At 45.1% G+C, this 19,290-nt stretch overlaps 1 protein-coding gene across 5 annotated transcripts in view; it reads left to right on the top strand.

Annotated features, from left to right (window-relative positions):
* The window catches only part of ATP1B4 (ATPase Na+/K+ transporting family member beta 4), a 92,987-nt gene that overhangs the window by 55,988 nt on the left and 17,709 nt on the right, over nucleotides 1-19,290 (top strand). For 4 of the 5 annotated variants that reach the window (XR_003857592.1, XM_029607841.1, XM_029607842.1 and 1 more), the window contains 2 exons: nucleotides 5,171-5,299; nucleotides 17,399-17,503. Coding sequence is in view for 4 of the 5 variants with exons in the window: in XM_029607841.1 (XP_029463701.1) it covers nucleotides 5,171-5,299; nucleotides 17,399-17,503 (234 nt within the window). In the remaining variant the exon portion in view is untranslated. The remainder of the gene's footprint in view (nucleotides 1-5,170; nucleotides 5,300-17,398; nucleotides 17,504-19,290) is intronic. The other variant, XM_029607843.1, reaches the window with a different exon arrangement.

Consider the following 19,290-nt stretch of genomic DNA (forward strand, 5'->3'; position numbering starts at 1 on the left):
AGAATTGAAAGCGAGTTAGACAGTTAAGTAATAGATATAATGGGTCACACAAAAACAGGTATCAGTATAGTTCATTGGCATTTAAAAATGAGATTACTCAAGGAGTATTCAGCAGATCCAAAGTAGTACAAATACTTCCCTTCTATTTATTGTGTATCTGTCACTGTGTCCTGCTTGGTCTCTTCCTTTCATCTCTCTATCTCTCATGGTGTTCAGTATGGGCACTGTATGAGTTTATGCAGGGTTTTAGGAAGGAGTTAATTACTCCCTCTCTTATGCTTTTTTTTTTTTTTTTTTGCATCTATACCATTTCATGCTGCTCCTGCAGCTTCAGGAGCAGCCACAGCTCCAACCAGAGGATGAGAGGAGAACCCCCATCTCACCAAGCAGCAACAGCAAAGAGGGACACCCAAGCACCCCTCACCCTAATTATCATCCTTTCAGCCCTTAAAAAAGTGTTGTTTTTACTTTTTCTTTTGATATTTTGTAAATAATTATATTATTTTATTTGTAGTCTGTGGTGTCAGTTCGTGTACGAACAGGGTTTGGTTGTGATGCTTTGTGTAATGTGAAGGAAGAGTGTGAGTGAAATATACGTGCTACAATCTTTTGAAACAGGGAAAAGTTATTAAACAAATATTCTGACAGTAATAAAGAGGATGTGTCCAAGTTCATTTTCTTATTTTTCACCAAGGAAACATATGTTAGTGCAATGTCATACAAGGCAACTGCACAACTGCAGTAACACTCCAGCCTGGAGTATATCCTTTCTCTAGTAAGAATAAATATATTAACTGGATCATGAAGATAAATAAAAGGAACATATGCATTTTGGGTGACTTGGTCCTTGCAGGCTTGGTCCTGTGCAGGCCATGCCGTTAGTGGGGCATCTATGATGGCTCGTCTTTTTTTCTTGGCCTTCACAAACAGTTTCTGTTTTGCTGAATGACTGGTTTTATGACAGCTGCTATTTGAGTTTTTGGCTGTGTTTGTGGTGCAAAGGCCAAAAATATAGGAAAATATGAGACTGTAATGACTTTAAAGAGATTCCCCAGAGACATGGGATCAAGGGTTCTCAAGTAGTCCCAGATGGTTAAACTTTCTTTGGTATTAGAGCTCCTCTAGCTGTCCAGTCGGTGATTATCTGCTCCTGAAGATATGGATTTTATCCTCCTCATATGTGACTCTTAGATAAAAACACTGTGAAACCCTCAAAAAATGGTTTCTTGTTGGCCGCAAGCCCAATCCACTAGAACCCCTTGGACCTTGTATAGTTTTAGCCTATGCCTGATTTTTCAAAAGCTTGACGTTGTATTTGTTTTTTTTATAGACCTTAAGCAGTTTCAATAGCAGATTTAATAAATGGTTTTGCTGTTTTAATTTTTACTTTTATGCTCATGCTAATTTTCCTCTGGACCAAGTCTTTTCCACTGCTTCTACATCTGTTTTCATAATGTTTGCTTTAGGTGACACGTGCTCGATTGTTAACTCAAGGGAGGTTGAAGTAGCCGGACAGGGGGATTATTGTGTGGGGTTTTCAAGAGATGAAGTTGCTGGGCAATGACTGAGGTTCAGTAGCTCCACTCAATGATAGCACAAGCTTTTTTCCCTGGCAGTCTTGAAGAACCAAAAGGTCATCCCTCCTCTGCTCACTTTAACTCATTCCCTCTCAGCAGGACTCTGAGACGATTATTTTAACATTTATATAGCGCCCTAAGTCAGGGCTCTGGACAACAAATTGCATACAGGTAAACAAAAAGTTTAATAATTTAAGGGGCCGATGCAGAAAGGTGCATTGGCCAATGCAGTGCATTGCCTGCACTTCAGTGCTCATTTTATGAGTGTAAACTTTACTGCCGATGTAGCAAGGAGTTTTATGCTCACAAAATGAGCATTCTAAAATGGGAGTAAAACTTATTGCCCTCGCAAGGAAATCCCATGCAAATAAGGCATTAAGCATCACTCCTCGATGCAGAGCAGTGTGTTGGGGCTGGCTGTCATTTTGTTAGTGCTGGAAGGTTAACTCCAGGTCAGAGATGGAGTTATGTTTTCAGTGCTACTGCACTGGATCGGGGCGGGCTGGGCAGAGACTTCGGGCACGGTGCCGGCCGAGAACGGTTCGGCGCAGGCTGCTCGATCGGCACCTCGGAGGAGGGGTTCCGCAGCCACTTTTCTGAGTTACAGTAAATAAATTAAAAAAACCCATCATCAATGAAGGTTAAAGAACAACAGGAAGTGAGGGCCCCCGCATCACTTTTCTTATTGTTTGCAGTGGGGCTGGAAGTGGGAGAGAGGAACGCTCTCATGTGTCATGAAAAGAGAGAGAGAAGGGGCGGCGGAGGAGGGAGGGAGGAAGACGCATCCATGTGCTGAATAGAAATGGTTGGGGAGGGGATGGTGCAGGATACGGGCACGGTGGACTCCTGAGCGGTAACCGCCTAGAGAAGCAAGTACGATCAGGTTGGACTGGGCAGAGACCTCAGGCATGGTGCCGGCCAAGAACGGTTCGGCGCAGGCTGCTCCAAGCCCAGATTGGCAGCTCAGAGGAGCTAGGCAGCCACTTTCCTGAGTTAAAATGTGCATTTGGCCAATATCAAATGCACATTTTACAGTTTTTTTTGTTTATTTTTTAAATCCTGATGCATTTTCCTAACATTAGTTTACTGCATCGGGAGTTAAAAAAAATGTAACGCTCAGCTTATTGCATCGGTACCAACAACAATAGGAGCTCAAGTGACTTGGCTAAGGTTACAATTCTGCTGACTCCCATGCCATTATTCTGACCTGTAATATAGTGAAACGTTTTCCATGGCCAAAATGGTATCTGTAGAGAAATGCTTCTCAGCGTGTCTCCTTCTATCTAGACCTTTAATGACAGGCCCATGCAGTTTCTGTTTCTGAAAATTCCCATCAGCATGAAATGCAAGGGGGAAGAGTTCACATCTGCTTTCTTGAGGTTTGTTCTGGAACTGGGATGATAATTCTCTAGGGTAATGTTTACATCACAGCTTTGTTTTATTTCCTAAGTCGCTTCTTTTTATTCCTAGCTTCTGCTCTCCTGAGACCGAAAATTGCAAAGTGCGTAGGATATTAGTAATGTGAAAAAAAAAATCCAAATGTAACATCAAAATACAAGTCTGCACGCTATATCCCAAAAATACATTCAGCTACATTTTATACTGCTTGCTTCTTTCCAAAGTATGCAGCAGATGCTGGGAATGAAAAGAAATATTACAGAAAGCCAATCAACTGATTATTGCCAGAGAAGTTTTCAGAACCATTTTAGCATGCCAAAAATTAAATTTGTTAAAAATCCTCCAGTAAAGTAATTGGCTAGAGATAATGCCAAGTTTAAGCTAACAAATGTTTTCAGATGCAAAATCTTGGAACTACAACCAGTCGTTCTTCCTCATTTGACTGCAAAATCATTTATAACGGAGCAGAATAAAATGGAAAAGTCTTCTTTTATGGTAGAAAGGTCACTGATGCAGTTGCTAAAATGAGGATTTCAGACATGTTAACATTTGCGCAGCAGCAGGAAAGATATGCAAATTGAACAACCAGCTTGCCTCGTCCTGCTGAGCCAGTTGCTTGCTAATCTGTTGCAGAGAGCTGCTACCTGTGCTCTTCACATCCATCCTTGTTGGCTCAAGTATTGTAAGAATCAGAGGTGGAAATGGCAGGGCCTGACATGGCTTACCAGTGCAGGTAGTGGAGGCCATCCTGCTAATGGATTTTGGGCACGCTTGGGAAGGATATGGAGGGCAGTAGTAGGAAAAGGATAGGAAAAGTCGGTAAAAGACACAGGACAGGAGACAACTGGTGTTGGGATGTGCATCTACCCAAGATGGACGAATCTCAACTGGGCAAACTGGATGGGTCATTTTGGTCTTTATCTGCCATCATTTACTGTGGTACCATGTTACCAGGTACCCAAAAGTAAAAAAAAAAAAAATAGATGAAAAAAAGCAAGCAAAAGGCAGCTGTCCCTGTGGCTCATGCACAGCACTGCAGCTTTGGGGATCTAAGTTTGAACATCAGGTCCACTGGGGCTGATCGGGCTCAGGTCTGGGGAGGGAAGACGCCTCAGATGGCCCATGAGCGATGCTGAGGTTGCAGCTCAGGTGAGGTACCTCAGGTTGGTGAGGGTTCCCAGAATTGCATGGGCATGCCATCTGTGGAGGGCGATGAAAAGGAAAAGGGCAAAAGGGCAAACCCCACCCCGCCCCAAAACCCAACAATGCGATTAAAAGCCTAAGCAAATACAGGGCGTGGCTAAATAGCGGAATCACAATATTTCACTTTTAGAGATTTTCAAATGTCCCTCCCTGATGATGACCCTTTTAAGATAACTTCTGGAGGTAGTTCTCTGCCACGTACTGGCAAATATTCACTGGCAAATATACAGTATGAGCCAGATCAGTCCTGACAGCCTAAGCCAGTTCTGATTTTCCTACCTTCCCTTCCCCACTGTCTTCTGGGACTCGTCCTTCTGTCATTGGCTTATCAGGAAAAAGCCTAGTGTGCACTGGAATCTGATTTTAGGCAGTCAGGACTGACTTGGCATGTCAAGGCCAGCGGGGGTGGGGGGGGGGAGAGAATCTTTCAATGGAAGGAACCCGTCTTCAGCCTTTTGCTCACCTTCATCACTAATGGCGCTGGCTGGAAAGCACGCTACAGCACCTTGCTGGAGTGATGGCCTTGCCGTGAGTTGTAGCAATTAATTCCAGGGAACTCGAAAGCCAGGGCCATTCTTGATGCGCATCAGATGAGATTTTACGAACATCCGGGGGGGGGGGGGGGGTCATTATTCAAACAGCCCGCCTGAATTAGGTAGCACAAATGCAGGTGAGTTACAAAGCACATTTAACGCGGGCAAGGACATATGCTTGGAAGTTCCCCCGCAGATGAGGAAGTGTAGAGCAGCCCTGTTTTACCTGTGGCAAGGACTTTTCAAATTGCCCGCATTATATGTGCATTTCTCAAAATGGTTTGATTACTTTAAAACGATTGGATTTGCCAGAAGCAATTCCGAGGTGCAAGAACTTGCTTCTCCCTTACAAAACTGTTTTATTCCCTCGCTAAGACAAACGAATGTTTCTTCGCTGTTGCAAGGCGGAAGGATGTTTGCTGCCTCTGTACTAACAAAAGCCTCGTGTCTGATTTGCAGGTTTGATTCTCCTCTTTTACCTCTTTTTCTATGCATTTCTTGCGGGAATGTTCTCCTTCTGCATGTACGTCCTGCTGCTCACCTTAAGTCCCTACACACCGACCCAACGGGACCGAGTGACCCCTCCAGGTAGGGAGCGCCGAAATCTCCTCATTCATCATGAGGGCCTTTCTTGTGCTGCTGGGAAAGGATTTGCCAGTCCTGTTGTCGTTGCAAACATGAAGCGCTTTCACACTGCTTTTTTCTGTCTTTAAATGGTAAATTAGCTTTGCCAGAGTTTCATAACAAGAGTGGTTATTTTATTTATTTATTTTTAACTTTTATATACCGACATTCTTGCATTAAATGCAAATCATGCCGGTTTACAGTGAAACAGAAAAAGCAGGAAAAAATTCCTTAGTTGAATACAATGAAACAGCTTAGTTAACAAAGGAAACATAAATATAAATTTTTACATATACACAAAGGTTTGCACGAAGGGGTGCACAAAGGGGAGAGCCCCTTTGTCGCGCCCCTTCGGAGCGCGACGCCTGGTGTTGAGGCTGTCTTAACTGTCCAATGTTAGTGACGTCATGGGGGGGCGGGTCTAATGATCGTAGCACTTACATCGCTGCTTCTTTCCAGTTCCAGGTGAAGATCAAGCTGTTTCCTTCACTTCCCCTCCCATGACTGTGGGATGACATGAACCGTACTAAATTAATGTATTTCGATGTAGTCACAAAACACTACAAAGCTGAAAGGCAGTCATGGGTGTGCAGAACTCTTACTCAAGTACACACATCCTTAACTCATGAAGGGTGCTAAAGTTTTAAACATGTGCTCCTTCCTTCATAATTTGCATTTGTATTCTAACTGGCACACAGCCAGCTGTCCTCTGCCCCCCCTAGGTTGAGAGCAGTTGACAGGGGCTCCCAGATGGGACCGGGCAGAGGGATGCTAGCACCTACCCCAGGCCCCCTCCACAGCAGGCAGCTCAAGCTCTGGATAGCCCTGCCCTCTGGGACCACACAGTTCACTGTTTAAGAAGAAAAGGGGCAACGCAAAGTGACTTGGGGGTAAAACTGGAATTTTCTCTCACTGTCGGTTTTTTTGCTTCGTTAATTCCCACATCAGTTCACACCGCGGGTTGTGGGTAGCTGAGGAACGACCGACCTAAGAGTTCCTCCCTGCTGCCGTCTCATGCCGAGCTCTCAGCTCCCCAAAGGTCGTCGCCTTCTCGGCTGTTCCCACCTCAGTTTTGGAGTTTTTCCCCTCCCCGCGTAGAGCATGTGTTGTGATAGAGAAGACAGGAGTCTTTAAAGCACACCTCCTTTTCCAATAAAAGTAGCCTTAAGAATGTAGACCCTTGAGAGAAAAGATACAGATGTATAAAGATGGGAGGAATAGCGTGGCCGGGCGTGGAAGAGAAAAGTCTGGAGGTTTGTTCTGGAATTGGGATGATAGTTCTCTAAGGTAAGGGAGCAGGCGTAAGTTCGCGCTGGGTAATGCGTGTATGCATACTCGGCCAATCACCCAAGGATTTTCTAAAGCTCGCTTTGAAAATCTTCGGTAAAGTCTGCATCTCCAGTGTCCTGGAAGGAATAGGAATTCTAAATTAGATTTGATAGTCGCCTTGGAAGGCCCAACAGCATTCAGACTTGCCAAATACTGTAATTACTTTTGTTAGTAAGCTGTTTTCTTGCTGTCAAAAGGCTTACTATCCTTTGAGAGATTCTCTTTTCCTCTCAACCTCCTTGCTGTCAGGTTCAGAAATACAGGATCAGGATGAAGGATTTGTCCTTCTGACAGAAGATCTGGATTTAGTGAGGAGTAAAATGGTTTGGAAGGAGGCCGTAGGGCTTCCTCAGTCAACATGGAGCAATGAGAATTGCCCGCAAGTGATGCAGTCAGATCTTTTGGGTGACTCGAGGGATGGCTGCCCATAGTAGGAATATGTACAAAGCGTTAATCTCCCATGTCTGTGCTAGAGCACCTGTTGCTTTGGCATGATAATCGTTGTGCCTTCTGAAGAGTCTCGGAAGTATTTTATTCTGGAAGGTGGCCGTAATGTCCCTTTGTAAGGCTGTACGACGAAATGGTGCCGGCCGGCCCTGAGACCAGTGCCGTCTTGAGGTCACTATGGCGCCAGGGCCAGCCGGTGTCCTTTTCCAAAACACACTAGTGAGGCATTAGTGAGTGGGCACCGCTCCTGCCTCTTTCTCTATTCAGGACCTCCACGGGAGTGGTGAAAGCCAGGATGGACCCCGGCTCTGACAAATGTTTCAGGAAGCGGAAGGGGGTCGGAGGGCCCCCTGGAAGCCTTATTTTGCCTCAGTTTTCTGTTTTGGAGGGTTTTTAAGGTTTATTTTGGTTCAGCAAATGAACCAAACTAAAATAAACATTAAATGAATGAAACCTGAACTTTCCCACCAAAAATAAAAGAACCCTGAAACTGCACATCCTTACTGAAGCGTGTTTTTAATATTGTCTGTGTTTTGCAAATCTGAAATATTTCTTTATTATTACTATTACAAAGATTTGTTTCTTGGTGTATTTTGAGCATGGCACAGGATTACAGAAAATGTGGCACACAAAATGATGCATGAAACATAATACATGCTCTCAGCACCACACACAGAGACTATAGTGTGGATATATAACACATCAGAGCAAATGGTAGAAAACCAGTAGAAAAAGGAGAGGTGATAGGATCAGAGGTATGAGAGAGTGTTTTTCGCTTGGCAGTCAGGGGGATGCCACTGACTGAGGAGGGTAAGCTTGGCAAACCAGCCAGGTCTTTACTGCATGGCAGAATGTCAGTAGCCTCTGATGAGAGAGCACGCTAGAGCCCGGGGATGAATGAGGAGAAGGCATGCGTATGGGACTGGGCCAGCCTGGAGTCTTTAGGCAGAAGAAGTTGTAGGAGTGTTTATTTTTTTGGATCTTAATCTGCAGGAGGGTTTGCAAGGGAACAGGCAATCCTTCATGTAAGTTGGGGCTTGATCCTTTATTGACTTGAAGGCAATGCAGAGAGCTTTGAGTAGAGCCTGGTAGGGGACTGGCGGCCAATGTAGGTTCTGGAGAACGGGCTAATGTGTCCCTGTAGTATTCATGCCATGGTGTTTTGCACTAACTGTAGACATTTTAGCAGTTTTTATGGGAGACATACTGTACATACAGTGAGTGGCATTACTGTAGTCAGGAAAGGAGGCGTACCTTGATTAAAGTGGCCAAGCTATGGTTTTATTTGCTTTAGTCGCAGGAGATGGTAGAAGGCATTCTTTGAGTTTCCATGTTTAGATTGAGATCTGCATTAGTTTTAAACAAATGCACTTTTTGTAATGAAAAAGTCGATTTTCAGTTCTTTATGAATGGAATGAAACAAAAATCGACTTACCTGAAAATATCCAACCCGCCCCCCCCCCCCCAAGACAAAACAAAAAAAAAAACCACAAGATCTCCAAGGAACTTCCCACCGTCTCCCCCTGGAATTAAAATGGGGCCTCCTCGGTCCCCCACTTGCCTCTTCTGCAGGGTCTTGGTCCCCAGTCTCCTGCCTCGCCTGCTTCCGCTGCACAATGGCGCAGGGCAGGCCCTGAGGCCGGCGCCATTTTGTTTTATGGCTATAGGCTAAGTGGAGGTTGAGGAGGCCCTGGCCCTGGCCCTGGCTGTCTTGTGGAGGAGGGAGGGAGTGAAGGAGCCAGGGAAGGCCTTGGCTCACATGAGGCAATGAGGGCAGCAGCTGAAAGGGGGGGGGGAGGAGTGTTGACCCATGAGGCCCCATTTCGGTTCATTTTTATGTTTTAGGGTTTTTATTTTAATGTTTATTTCAGTTTGGCGAATGAACTGAACTGAAATAAACATTAAATTAACCGAAAACCAATTAAAACAACCCAAAATGAAAAAAAAAAAAAAAAAACCAGACCAAAACAAAATCCCTAATGTTAGGTTTGATAGCCAGAAGGATACCCAGGCTTCGGACTTAACATTTTCAAGATCCAGGTTTTAGCTCTGGTTTTGGTGGGATTTAGCTTCAGTTTGTTGGAGGCAGCCCATTTTCAGATTTCTGTAAGGAAGTTGTTAATCTTTTGTGTGGCTGTGCTTCTCTCAATTCTCAATGACATAAAGATTGGAGCTCGGACTTCCTGATCACCTCAGTCAGTGGCTGGAGGTGGATGTTGAACAGAGTTAGAGAGAGAGGATGGATCTCTGTGCTACTCCGCAGGATGGGTGTTTGACAGGAGGAGAGGAGTCACCCAAAATGTCCTGTTGTGTTTTGCCCGTTAGGATTGACCAAAACCATTTCAAAACTGGACCTGTTATACCAATGCCTGATCCTCTATTTCAGGAGTTGATGAAAGGCTTCGTTTTCCATGATTTTGGCCAAGAGTGGGGTATTTGAGATGGGTCTGAATTTGTCCAATATCTTGAGGTCTAGGGAGGCTTTCTTGAGGAGTGGGCAAGCAGTGATCTTTTTACCACAGCTGGTATGAAACCCTTAGTTAGAGAGTGGTTCACCAACTGGGCAATCCAACTAGACAGGCCAAGTTTGGCTGCTTTGCCTAGCTAGACAGGGGTTGACATTGGAGATGATCTTTATAATCTGGTGATTTGAGACTTCTTGGAAATGAGACAGTGAGACACTAGTCCAGTGTTGGTTCATCTGGTGTCCAGGTGTTTGAATCGTCTATTGGATTTTCAGGATTTTGTCAGCAAAGTGACACACACAATTTTTGCCTTTGTCAGTGGAACGTAGCAGTCTGTCATGCTGCGCATTCAGTTGCAGGAAGAGGTTGTAGATTCTGAATAGTTCTTTTGTACTGTTCTGTCCATTGGCAATAAGTGATGAGAAATAGGTTTTCTTTGCGAGAACCATGGATCTGCTATAGTTTGTTCTGCGTTGGTCCCATTTCGGCCTGTCTTGTTCAGTGACTTTTTTTAGGCCAGTTTCTTTCTAGGCAGCCTCTCTTGTTTTAGAGTGCGAAGCTCGGTGGTGAAGCAGGCCAGAGATTTCTGCTGCTTGTGTACACAGAGTTTCTTTGTGGCTGATTTATCTAGGGCCCCTGATACTTCAGAGTTGCACTGTTGTACCATGTTATCCACCTTGGGTTATGGTGAGATGGAGGCTTTCTTGAAGTAGTCCTGGTGCTATGTTCTTGACGCTGCAGGTTGGTTTCACAGGTAGACGTTGTCCATGGTGATTCTGTGAGCGGTTCAGTGTCAGTGTTAGTAGGTAATGATCTGACCTGGATAATGTGGTGGGGTGTAGCCCATGTAATTGCAACGTAGATGGGTACTTTTTCACATGTGCTTTGTAGCGGATTTTCAATGTGAAACTAGACTGAATTAGGCCTGGTAAAAAGCACCCACATAATTCTATTTGTGCAGGCATTGAGGGCAAGTGGGGGTTAAAATAGCCTGCACACTTTTGAAAATCCAATATTGACAGCTGTTTTCCTCTCCTGACTAACCCCCGGCCAGGAGCATCTCTTTTTAGCATGGCTAAGATTAGCTCTGCTGTGGAAGTCTGTGTGCACTTCAAGCTGGGCTCAGCAGGGCAGCTTTTCATCATGACCCTCTTTAGGTCTATAACTGGACAGCAACCTCCGGATTTCTTTGGGACAATGAAAGAACATAAGAACATAAGAATTGCCATACTGGGTTAGACCAAGGGTCCATCAAGCCCAGTATCCTGTTTCCAAGAGTGGCCAATCCAAGTCACAAGTACCTGGCAAGAACCCAAACACTAAATAAATCTCAAGCTTCTATTGCTTATTAATAAATAGCAGTTTATGGATTTTTCCTCTGGAACTTTTCCAAACCTTTTTAAAATCCAGTTACACTAACTGCTGTAATCACATTTCCTGGCAATGGATTCCAGAGCTTAACTATGCGCTGAGTGAAAAAGAATTTTCTTCGATTTGTTTTAAATGAGCTACTTGCTAACTTCATGGACTGCCCCTGGTCCTTCTATTATCTGAGAGAGTAAATAACTGATTTACATTAACTTTTTCAAGTCCTTTCATGATTTTGTAGACTTCTTTCATATCCCACCTCAGTTGTCTCTTCTCCAAATTGAACAGCCCTAACTTCCTTAGCCTTACCTCATAAGGAAGCTGTTCCATGCCTCTTATCATTTTGGTTGCCCTTCTCTGCACTTTCTCTAGTGCAACTATATCTTGTTTGAGATGCAGTGACCAGAATTGCACACAGTATTCAAGATGCGGTCTCACCATGGAGCGATACAGAGGCATTATGACATCCTCCATTTTATTTTCCATTCTCTTCCTAATAATTCCGAACATTGTTTGCTTTTTTGACTGCCACAGCACACTGGGTTGACGATTTCAATGTGTTATCCAATATGACACCTAGATCTCTTTCTTGGGTTGTAGCACCTAATATGGAACCTAACATTGTGTAACTATAGCACGGGTTATTTTTCCCTATATGCATCACTTTGCTGTTGTCCATGTTAAATTTCATCTGCCATTTGGAAGCGCAATCGTCCAGTCTTGCAAGGTCTTCCTGCAATTTATCACAGTCCGCTTGAGATTTAACTACTCTGCATAATTTTGTGTCATTCGCAAATCTGATCACCTCATTCTTCGTACCCTTTTCCAGATCATTTATAAATATATAAACAAAAAGTCTGAGTGTGTCTCCAGGAACATTTCCTACTGGGGAACTGGTAGAATTGCTTAGATTTGCAAAAGATGTTGCCCTGCTTCTAAGATTACCAAGGCTTTTGGGGTGTCTGGAGGTTTACACTGGAAGAAAAATTCTACCCATTTTCTTTTTCACAATATTATCTAGAACCTGTGCATCTGAAACTAATTTTTCCCAGACATTTTGAAATTTCAGTAATCTTATTCCTAACTGTGTTATTGGGGAAATTATTTCAGATTTAGATAATTTTATGGGCGTGACTGCTCCTGTTCTCTGGTGGTCCTGGTGTTAAGAGACATGCTTGCCTTTGAAGTCTGCTGGAGAAGATTTTCCTGCAGAGAATTGACTTCTGTATGGTGAAAAAGCTGAACTCACTCTGAGAAAATCTGTGTTTATGAATGCTTTCTCTAGGTTTATTCTGGAGAGTCACCTGAACCTTATTTTTCAGTAGTGGCCTGGGTAAATGTTTCCCTTCCAATGGAATGCCGATTACATGTAGTTTTAATGAAAAATCAGCAGACTGGTTTCTAAGCCACTGTGCTCTTCTGTCTGCTACGTTAGCTGCTATAGCTTTTGCAGAGTGATAATATCGTACGTAGTGCTGCTAGGAAAGTCACTAACAGGCCGATTCAGTAAAGTCCGCGGGAGAGCGGGCAAACGCCCACTCTCCGGCGAGCGCACAGGCCATTCACCTGTGCGCGCGATGCAGTATTTAAATTAGGTCCGGCGGTAGAAACGGGCAAAAGGAGGCGCTAGGGACACTAGCGCATCCCTAGCGCCTCCTTTTGGCCCGGAGCGGCAGCTGTCAGCAGGTTTGACAGCCGACGCTCAATTTTGCCGGCATCGGTTCTCGAGCCCGCTGACAGCTACAGGCTCGGAAACCGGACACCGGCAAAATTGAGCGTCCAGGTTTCGACCCAACAGGCGCCGGCCGACTTAATATCGCCATGATATTAAGTTGGAAGGTGCACAGAAAAGCAGTTTTTACTGCTTTTCTGTGCACTTTCCCGGTGCCCGAAGAAATTAGCGCCTACCTTTGGATAGGCGCTAATTTCTGAAAGTAAAATGTGCGGCTTGGCTGCGCATTTTACTTATTGAGTCGCGCGGGCATACCTAATAGGGCCATCAACCTGCATTTGCATGTTGAGGGCGCTATTAGGTTCGGCGGGTTGGACGCACGTTTTCCGCCCCTTACTGAATAAGGGGTAAGGGAAAACACGCATCCAATGAAAGGTTAACAGTGCGCTCTGTTGGAGCGCACTGTACTGTATCGGCCTGTAAGAAATTAAACATAGATACAATTAGTAATAAGGATAGAGACCGATTCCATTTCCTGCTCCAGATCCTGATTGCATTCCTCTGGATACATAAGCAGACGATCATGAAGTCTGAATGTATAAACTATATTTTTTTCTTTCTAAATATGAATGCATTTTGCGATCGGTGGAACCTTTTAAAGCAGAAGCTCTCACAGGGATTGTGATTCGCTTAGACAGACCACTGTAATCCCCTTACCTTAGAGTTCTCCCTGTCACAGGCTGAAGAGAAGGGAAAAACTGCCTGCAACTCCAGATCAGGATTCTCCCATGGAAGGCAGCAAAATGCTGCAAGGCCCAAGGGAATCACACCGACAGTTTCTCAGTAAACACTCCACATACAATGGGCGGTGTTCCAAAACAAAAATAACTTTTTACCAAAGCAAAAATAACATCTTGCAGTATACTATAAAGCAGGGTTACTTAGCAGGAAAACTGGGCCCTCCTCCTGCTCCACGTCCTCCCTTCAAACCCCTTTTTGGAACTCAGAAGTCTATTTCTTTCTTAAGGCGTTTCATATACCCGCGCTCCAAATGTAGATCACAACGCTTTACGTTATTAGGGTTCTTATTCAAGGTCAACAATCATATGCGTTACGTTAAAGTTCATTTTTCGAATTCACCACCATTCCAGATCATAATTATGTATCAATCCTCCTCTCCCACTTTGAAAGTATGGCCAGATCCCTGGTTGGTGTCTTCATTCTTCCAGGTAAGCTGTCCTGCCCCCAAGACCTGGGTAAAAATGCTTCCCAGATTTCTCCAGGCAGATGGACCTCTCCAGGAATCCTTCCTCCAACCGCTTGGGAGAACAACAACCTCTCCCAATGGAAAGGAAAAGCAAAGCCAGGAGATCCACAGGGCCCTGCTCCCTCCACCAATAACTCCTCGGGCCCATAGGCAGGCGGGAGTGGCAGCGTCCTGTCGGAGAGAACACTGCCAACATGTTGAGGGCCCCACCCCCAAGGTAATTAAACTCAGCAGCGACATCATCCCTCCCCACCCACAGCCAGCCACCCCTCCATACTCTGGCCATCCAGCTAGCTCCCTGTCTCCTAGCCAGCTAGCCTTCAGTAAGTGGACAATCCCCCCACCCATCACCTTGCTCCCATGCTTGCTATCACCGCCGTCACCGGGACAGCTGATGCCTTCCAGCACCGTGAAGCTCTCAGTGGCTGTGTTAGAGCCCAGACTCCCTCGTTGTTCTCAAAGTCTTGCAGTCTTGCAAGGACAGTGAGGCAGGCTCATCAGCTCGCTGTCCTTGGTGAATCAGCACTCCTGGCCTCAGAAAGCACTGAAGGCCGTTTCCGACCTGTTTACTGTTCTCTTCCTTTTTTTTTTTTTTTTAATTCTGTGAGGAGGGTGTGTGGCACAGGACTATTGCTAGGCTACCTGCATCCTAGGCCACTGGACGCAGGTGGGGGGGGTGTACATCCTCCGATGTTACAGCTGCGCGGGAGCTAACTTTCGCCGCTATAGAAACAGCAGCGTCATGGCATGCTGACGCCCAGCCTGCTCGCCCCTTCTGCTGGCCCTGGTTTTTTTAGTTTATTATTACATTTGATTGATCAGCCTTTCTTCCATCAAAGCAATGTACAGTGAAACTCACATAACTATATACAATAAAAATACATAAAGCATAAGGCAAATAATAAAAGCATCCTTAGACTCAGTAAATACAAGAGAGTACATAAGCCTTAAGCATCTGATTATAATAAAGAGGAAAGCTGCCCCACACCTTTATCACCAGTATGCAAATTGAGCTCTGCCCCTCTCTCTGCCTGCACTCCCCAGCCCCGCCCCTCGCCCTCTGTATTGTCCAGTCCACTCTCTCCTACCTCATATGGAAATTGAGCTCCGCCCCTCAGTGCACTCTCTACTACCACATAGTATACCTGAGCTCAGGTTGCGCGCTCTACTGCCCTATGTCTCAGTTACACACTTCCTACACTTTGCAGTGTTTCCGCATCCTTGGACGGGCTTTTACTACTAGTACGCAAATAATGATAAAAAGATCCTACAAAATCATAGAGCATTGCATAACAGTGAAGCAGTGAACTACTGCAGGACTCTCAAGTAACCTAAACTTGAGGAAAGAGCCAGGTCATGAGGCCTTCTGTCAACTTACAAACGTCTTTCTCCCAGCGTAGACTGAGAGCGGGAGCGTTCCTCAAGCTGGCGGCTAGATAAGAGAAGCCAATCTCTCGGCTTTCCTGTCGTCTACTTTCTTTGGGATACGGTGGGAAGAACGAAGAGAGCAGCCAGGTTGATAGGGGATTGGAAGGATAGCAAGATAGGGAGGGGTACCCCAGTGTACAGCCTGAAATGTAAGGCAGCTGATTTTAAATTGGATCCAGTAGGACAGGTAACCAGTAGAAAGAGTGTAATGGAGGGGAGGGCATCACATGGCCATATTTCTTTTTCCCAAAAATGAGCTTAGCAGCAGTGTTTTGTACTATTTGGAGTCTTGCAACCAAATTTAGAGAAAGGCCATGATATAGGGCATTGCTGTCATCAAGATGGCGTAGGTGACATGTCTAAAAACGGTCTCAAACGACAAACAAGTCGCAGAAAATAATAGGACCATTGCACTAAATTAGAAATTGGAGGAGAAAAGTTGAGGGGTAGTGACAGCTTCCTTGAGTTGAATTTGAGTATCTAATATCCCTGGGGGCACCCAGGGCCCTGCTCCACGGACCAGTGAACAAAAACCGAAACGGGACACATGGTGAGAGCAGTGGGGGGGTCTCAAATTTCAGCAGGGAGCAGCCGTTCCTCAGCCACTCTGCAGCTACACAAGACCCAAGGGATCCTGGGGGCCTGGGAGTATGTCAGAGGAATCCATTCCTGATCTGTGTGGCCCAGCAGTACACGGGCAGTTTCTTTTAGGAGAACGAGTGCTCCCTGTGGTGCAAATCACTTGGGCTACACCGAACATGTTGCTTTAAAGAATTACAGTGAGCATGGAATAGAAAAAATACAATTCGGAGCAACATGTTTTCACGTTTTCATGAGAAGGCATGGGGGGAAAAGAAATGTCTGACCATAGTGTGCTTGGGGTTTCCAGATGAAAAGCACTGGTTTGTTGGCAGCGGAAGTTCGGACTGCGTGGCTGGGGGTCCCACTTCTGCTGTCGAGTGGTACCAGGAAGCTCCCTCCTCCTCCTGCCCCCACCCACCCTCAACATTTCCCCCCCCCCCCCCCAAGGGCGGCAGTAATCAACAGCTCAAGCTGTTCTCTTCTGCGGCCAGGGCTGGGTTGAGAATGCCTCCAGCAGCGCAGTGCAGTGCCAGAGGCCTGGCAGCGCTCTCGCCTTTCTCTCTGTGAATGTGTGCATGTACGCAGAGCTGTAATCACAGCTGTATGCCTGACTGTCAAGGCACCGTGTGGAAATGTGAGCTCTCAGATTTACATAGGTTAAAGGAAGACCAAAACTCCATTCAGTCCAACTTTTTAATCAAACGCTCATTAGGTGGTAATTCAGAAGAAGTGTTGCTGTTTCTGAGGTAAAACATGCCTTCCTGATCTCAAGCACGGCAGTCTGCTTCAGTCCCTGGGTCAGCACTAACCCCTCGAGTTTAATTACATCCTCCTATCCGCCAATCTCTTTTTCCGCCAAGAACTTGGCCAGTTTTCTTTTGAAGTTACATAACTTTATAACCATAAATTCAGAATCCTTGTCCTCTGAAAATGGTGACATCTATTTCCCTTTTGTCAGAATGCCTTAGACACATTCTATCAGCCTGCTAAACCCTAAAGTGTCTACAGTGAAGATACTTTGCATTAAGGGCACTCACGTTTCATGAAGTGTTGACTTTGGTCTTTGTGCGCCTGGTGTGGCTCAGGTCTTGGGCAGTGCTGTGGACCAGCACTGGAAAGATTTGTCTCCTGGAGTGGCACAAAGGTTGGGGATCTCTCTCTCTTTCTCTTTCTGTCTGCCTATTCCAGTTATGTGCAGAATGACATTGTTACCTGAATTGCATCATGAGACTTGGAGCTCTTGCAAGCTAAGGTGACTGCCTTCATGCCCCATTTCGTTTGTTATTTAAATGTATGTATGTATTTATTTATTTATTTATCAAATGAGGCATTGGAAAATTCTTCAAATATCTAAAAGATTTCAAATGGCGGGTGAGGGTTTTATTGTTTATACTTGGTAGTTTGTGAGACTTTATCTTTAATATTTTGATTGCTAAGCATATCCAAAAGTTGTTAAAGGTCTGAGATTGGAGTGATTTTTACAAGATGTCTGTTTTATATGGCAGGAGTGATGATCAGACCGTATACAAATGGATTTCAGTTCGCCTTCAATGCTTCAGAAACTAGCACGTGGTCATCGCATGTGGAAAGCATGCATGACTTTCTTGAAGGTAAATAATTCTAATGTTTTAAAGAGAAGAATCCTGGCAAACGTGATGTGAACCTTCAGAGAGAGGAAGTGTGATGGGAAGGTACCTGGTTAGTAATGCAGTCTTTGAAGCTGAGATACTGCACCTTTCTTAGGATGGGATGTCTAGAGCAGGGATGGATTGCAGGCAGGTATCAACCCAGAACCCCCCTGCCCCCAGGGAAATGCTGCTCCTATACCTTTTCCTCTGTCCTGGCAGTGAGCCTGCGTTTTTAAAAGGCTGGGTCCGCTTCAACATGACTGTCCCACTGGGGGATGCCCATGTCTCTGAAAGTCCAATCCACCCCTGCTCTAAAGGGTAGATAGCACCTGTCCAACGGGATATAGCAAGGGGACCCGCCTCAGTGAGAAAGGAAAGCCATCTCGGATTGGTGAAAGCTAGATAACTCCTTTATGGTGAGATATGAAAAACAAGACAAACAAATCCTTAAGGAAGGGACATATAAAGCAGAGAAACGTTCTGGTTGGGATGTGAAGAGGAGATGTTGAGGTCATTCCTGAGAGGATACCTCCTTAGTAATGGAATCGGAAAAGCAGCTCCTCTTACATAGGGGAACTCTCAGGTCTCGTTTCTGGTGACAGGAACTCATTGAAAGGGACCATGCCTGCCTAGTCATTAAAAAAAAAAAAAAAAAAAAAAACAACCCGCTCCTTTTCACATCTTTAATACTTACTCCCGGAAAGGATAGGAAATCCTTTATAAATAGCATTGGCCTCCCACTACAAGAATGCATAATAATTCCAAAGGTGTTTTGGTTTAAGCGGGATCTCCGTCTGGGTCTGAGCTTCTTAGCTGCTGTCTAAGCCATGTTGAATTATTCCTGGTACAAACAGATAACCAGGGCTGCATGTTCTGGTTTTATAATTAGAGCCAATTGATTAATTTCTAGAGGAGAGGTGAGACGGAGGGACAAACAGAGACAAATACAGTCCCTCTGAAGGTATAAATCATGCGCTAAAACCAAACCTTTTTCCAGCGGCAAGGAATTCTGAAACAAGAGGTCATGGCACGAGACTCTAAGGCAGCGGTTCTCAACCTGTGGGTCGTGACCCCGGCGGGGGTCGAACGACCAAAACACCGGGGTCGCCTAAAGCCATCGGAAAATACATATTTCCCGATGGCTTTAGCCGCTGAGAAGTCGCGCTACCGTCTGCAGCAGCGCTATTCAGCTGGAACGCACGCCGTTATGGATGCGCGTTCCAAACTGAATGCCTGCGCGCATGCGCAGACGTGATTGCATCATCCTTCCGGGGCTTAAGGGGCGGGGGAAGCGGGGGGAACGCTCCACAGTCCATAGCAGCGCATTACATGTGTCCGGCGCTTGCTGACGTCATCAGTGGGCGGACGCAGCAAGCGCCGGAGGACAGAAGCCTAGGAGGCAGAGAGGCAAGAGGCGGAGAGCCAAGAGAGCCTGCGAGACAGCCTACTGGTGTAAAAAAAGTTAATAATGTAAAAACAGTACACACACCATACACACAATACTGTGTAAGTGTAAGGTGCTTTGTGTGTAATCATTACACAGTACACAAAGCAGCTTACACTTACACAAAGCACCATACATTTAAAAATGTGAACTACATCGGTCTTATACTATAAGAGACCACTATAAGATGTAGTTCACACTGTTCCCCAATGTATAATTATGTTTGATTTGTAGCAATGAGAATACATAATGCATATCAGGTATTTACATTCCGAATCATAACTGTAGCAAAATTACAGTTTTGAAGTAGCCACCAAAATTATTT

Source organism: Rhinatrema bivittatum, chromosome 6 (genome assembly GCF_901001135.1).
Source record: "Rhinatrema bivittatum chromosome 6, aRhiBiv1.1, whole genome shotgun sequence".
Taxonomy (NCBI): domain Eukaryota; kingdom Metazoa; phylum Chordata; class Amphibia; order Gymnophiona; family Rhinatrematidae; genus Rhinatrema; species Rhinatrema bivittatum.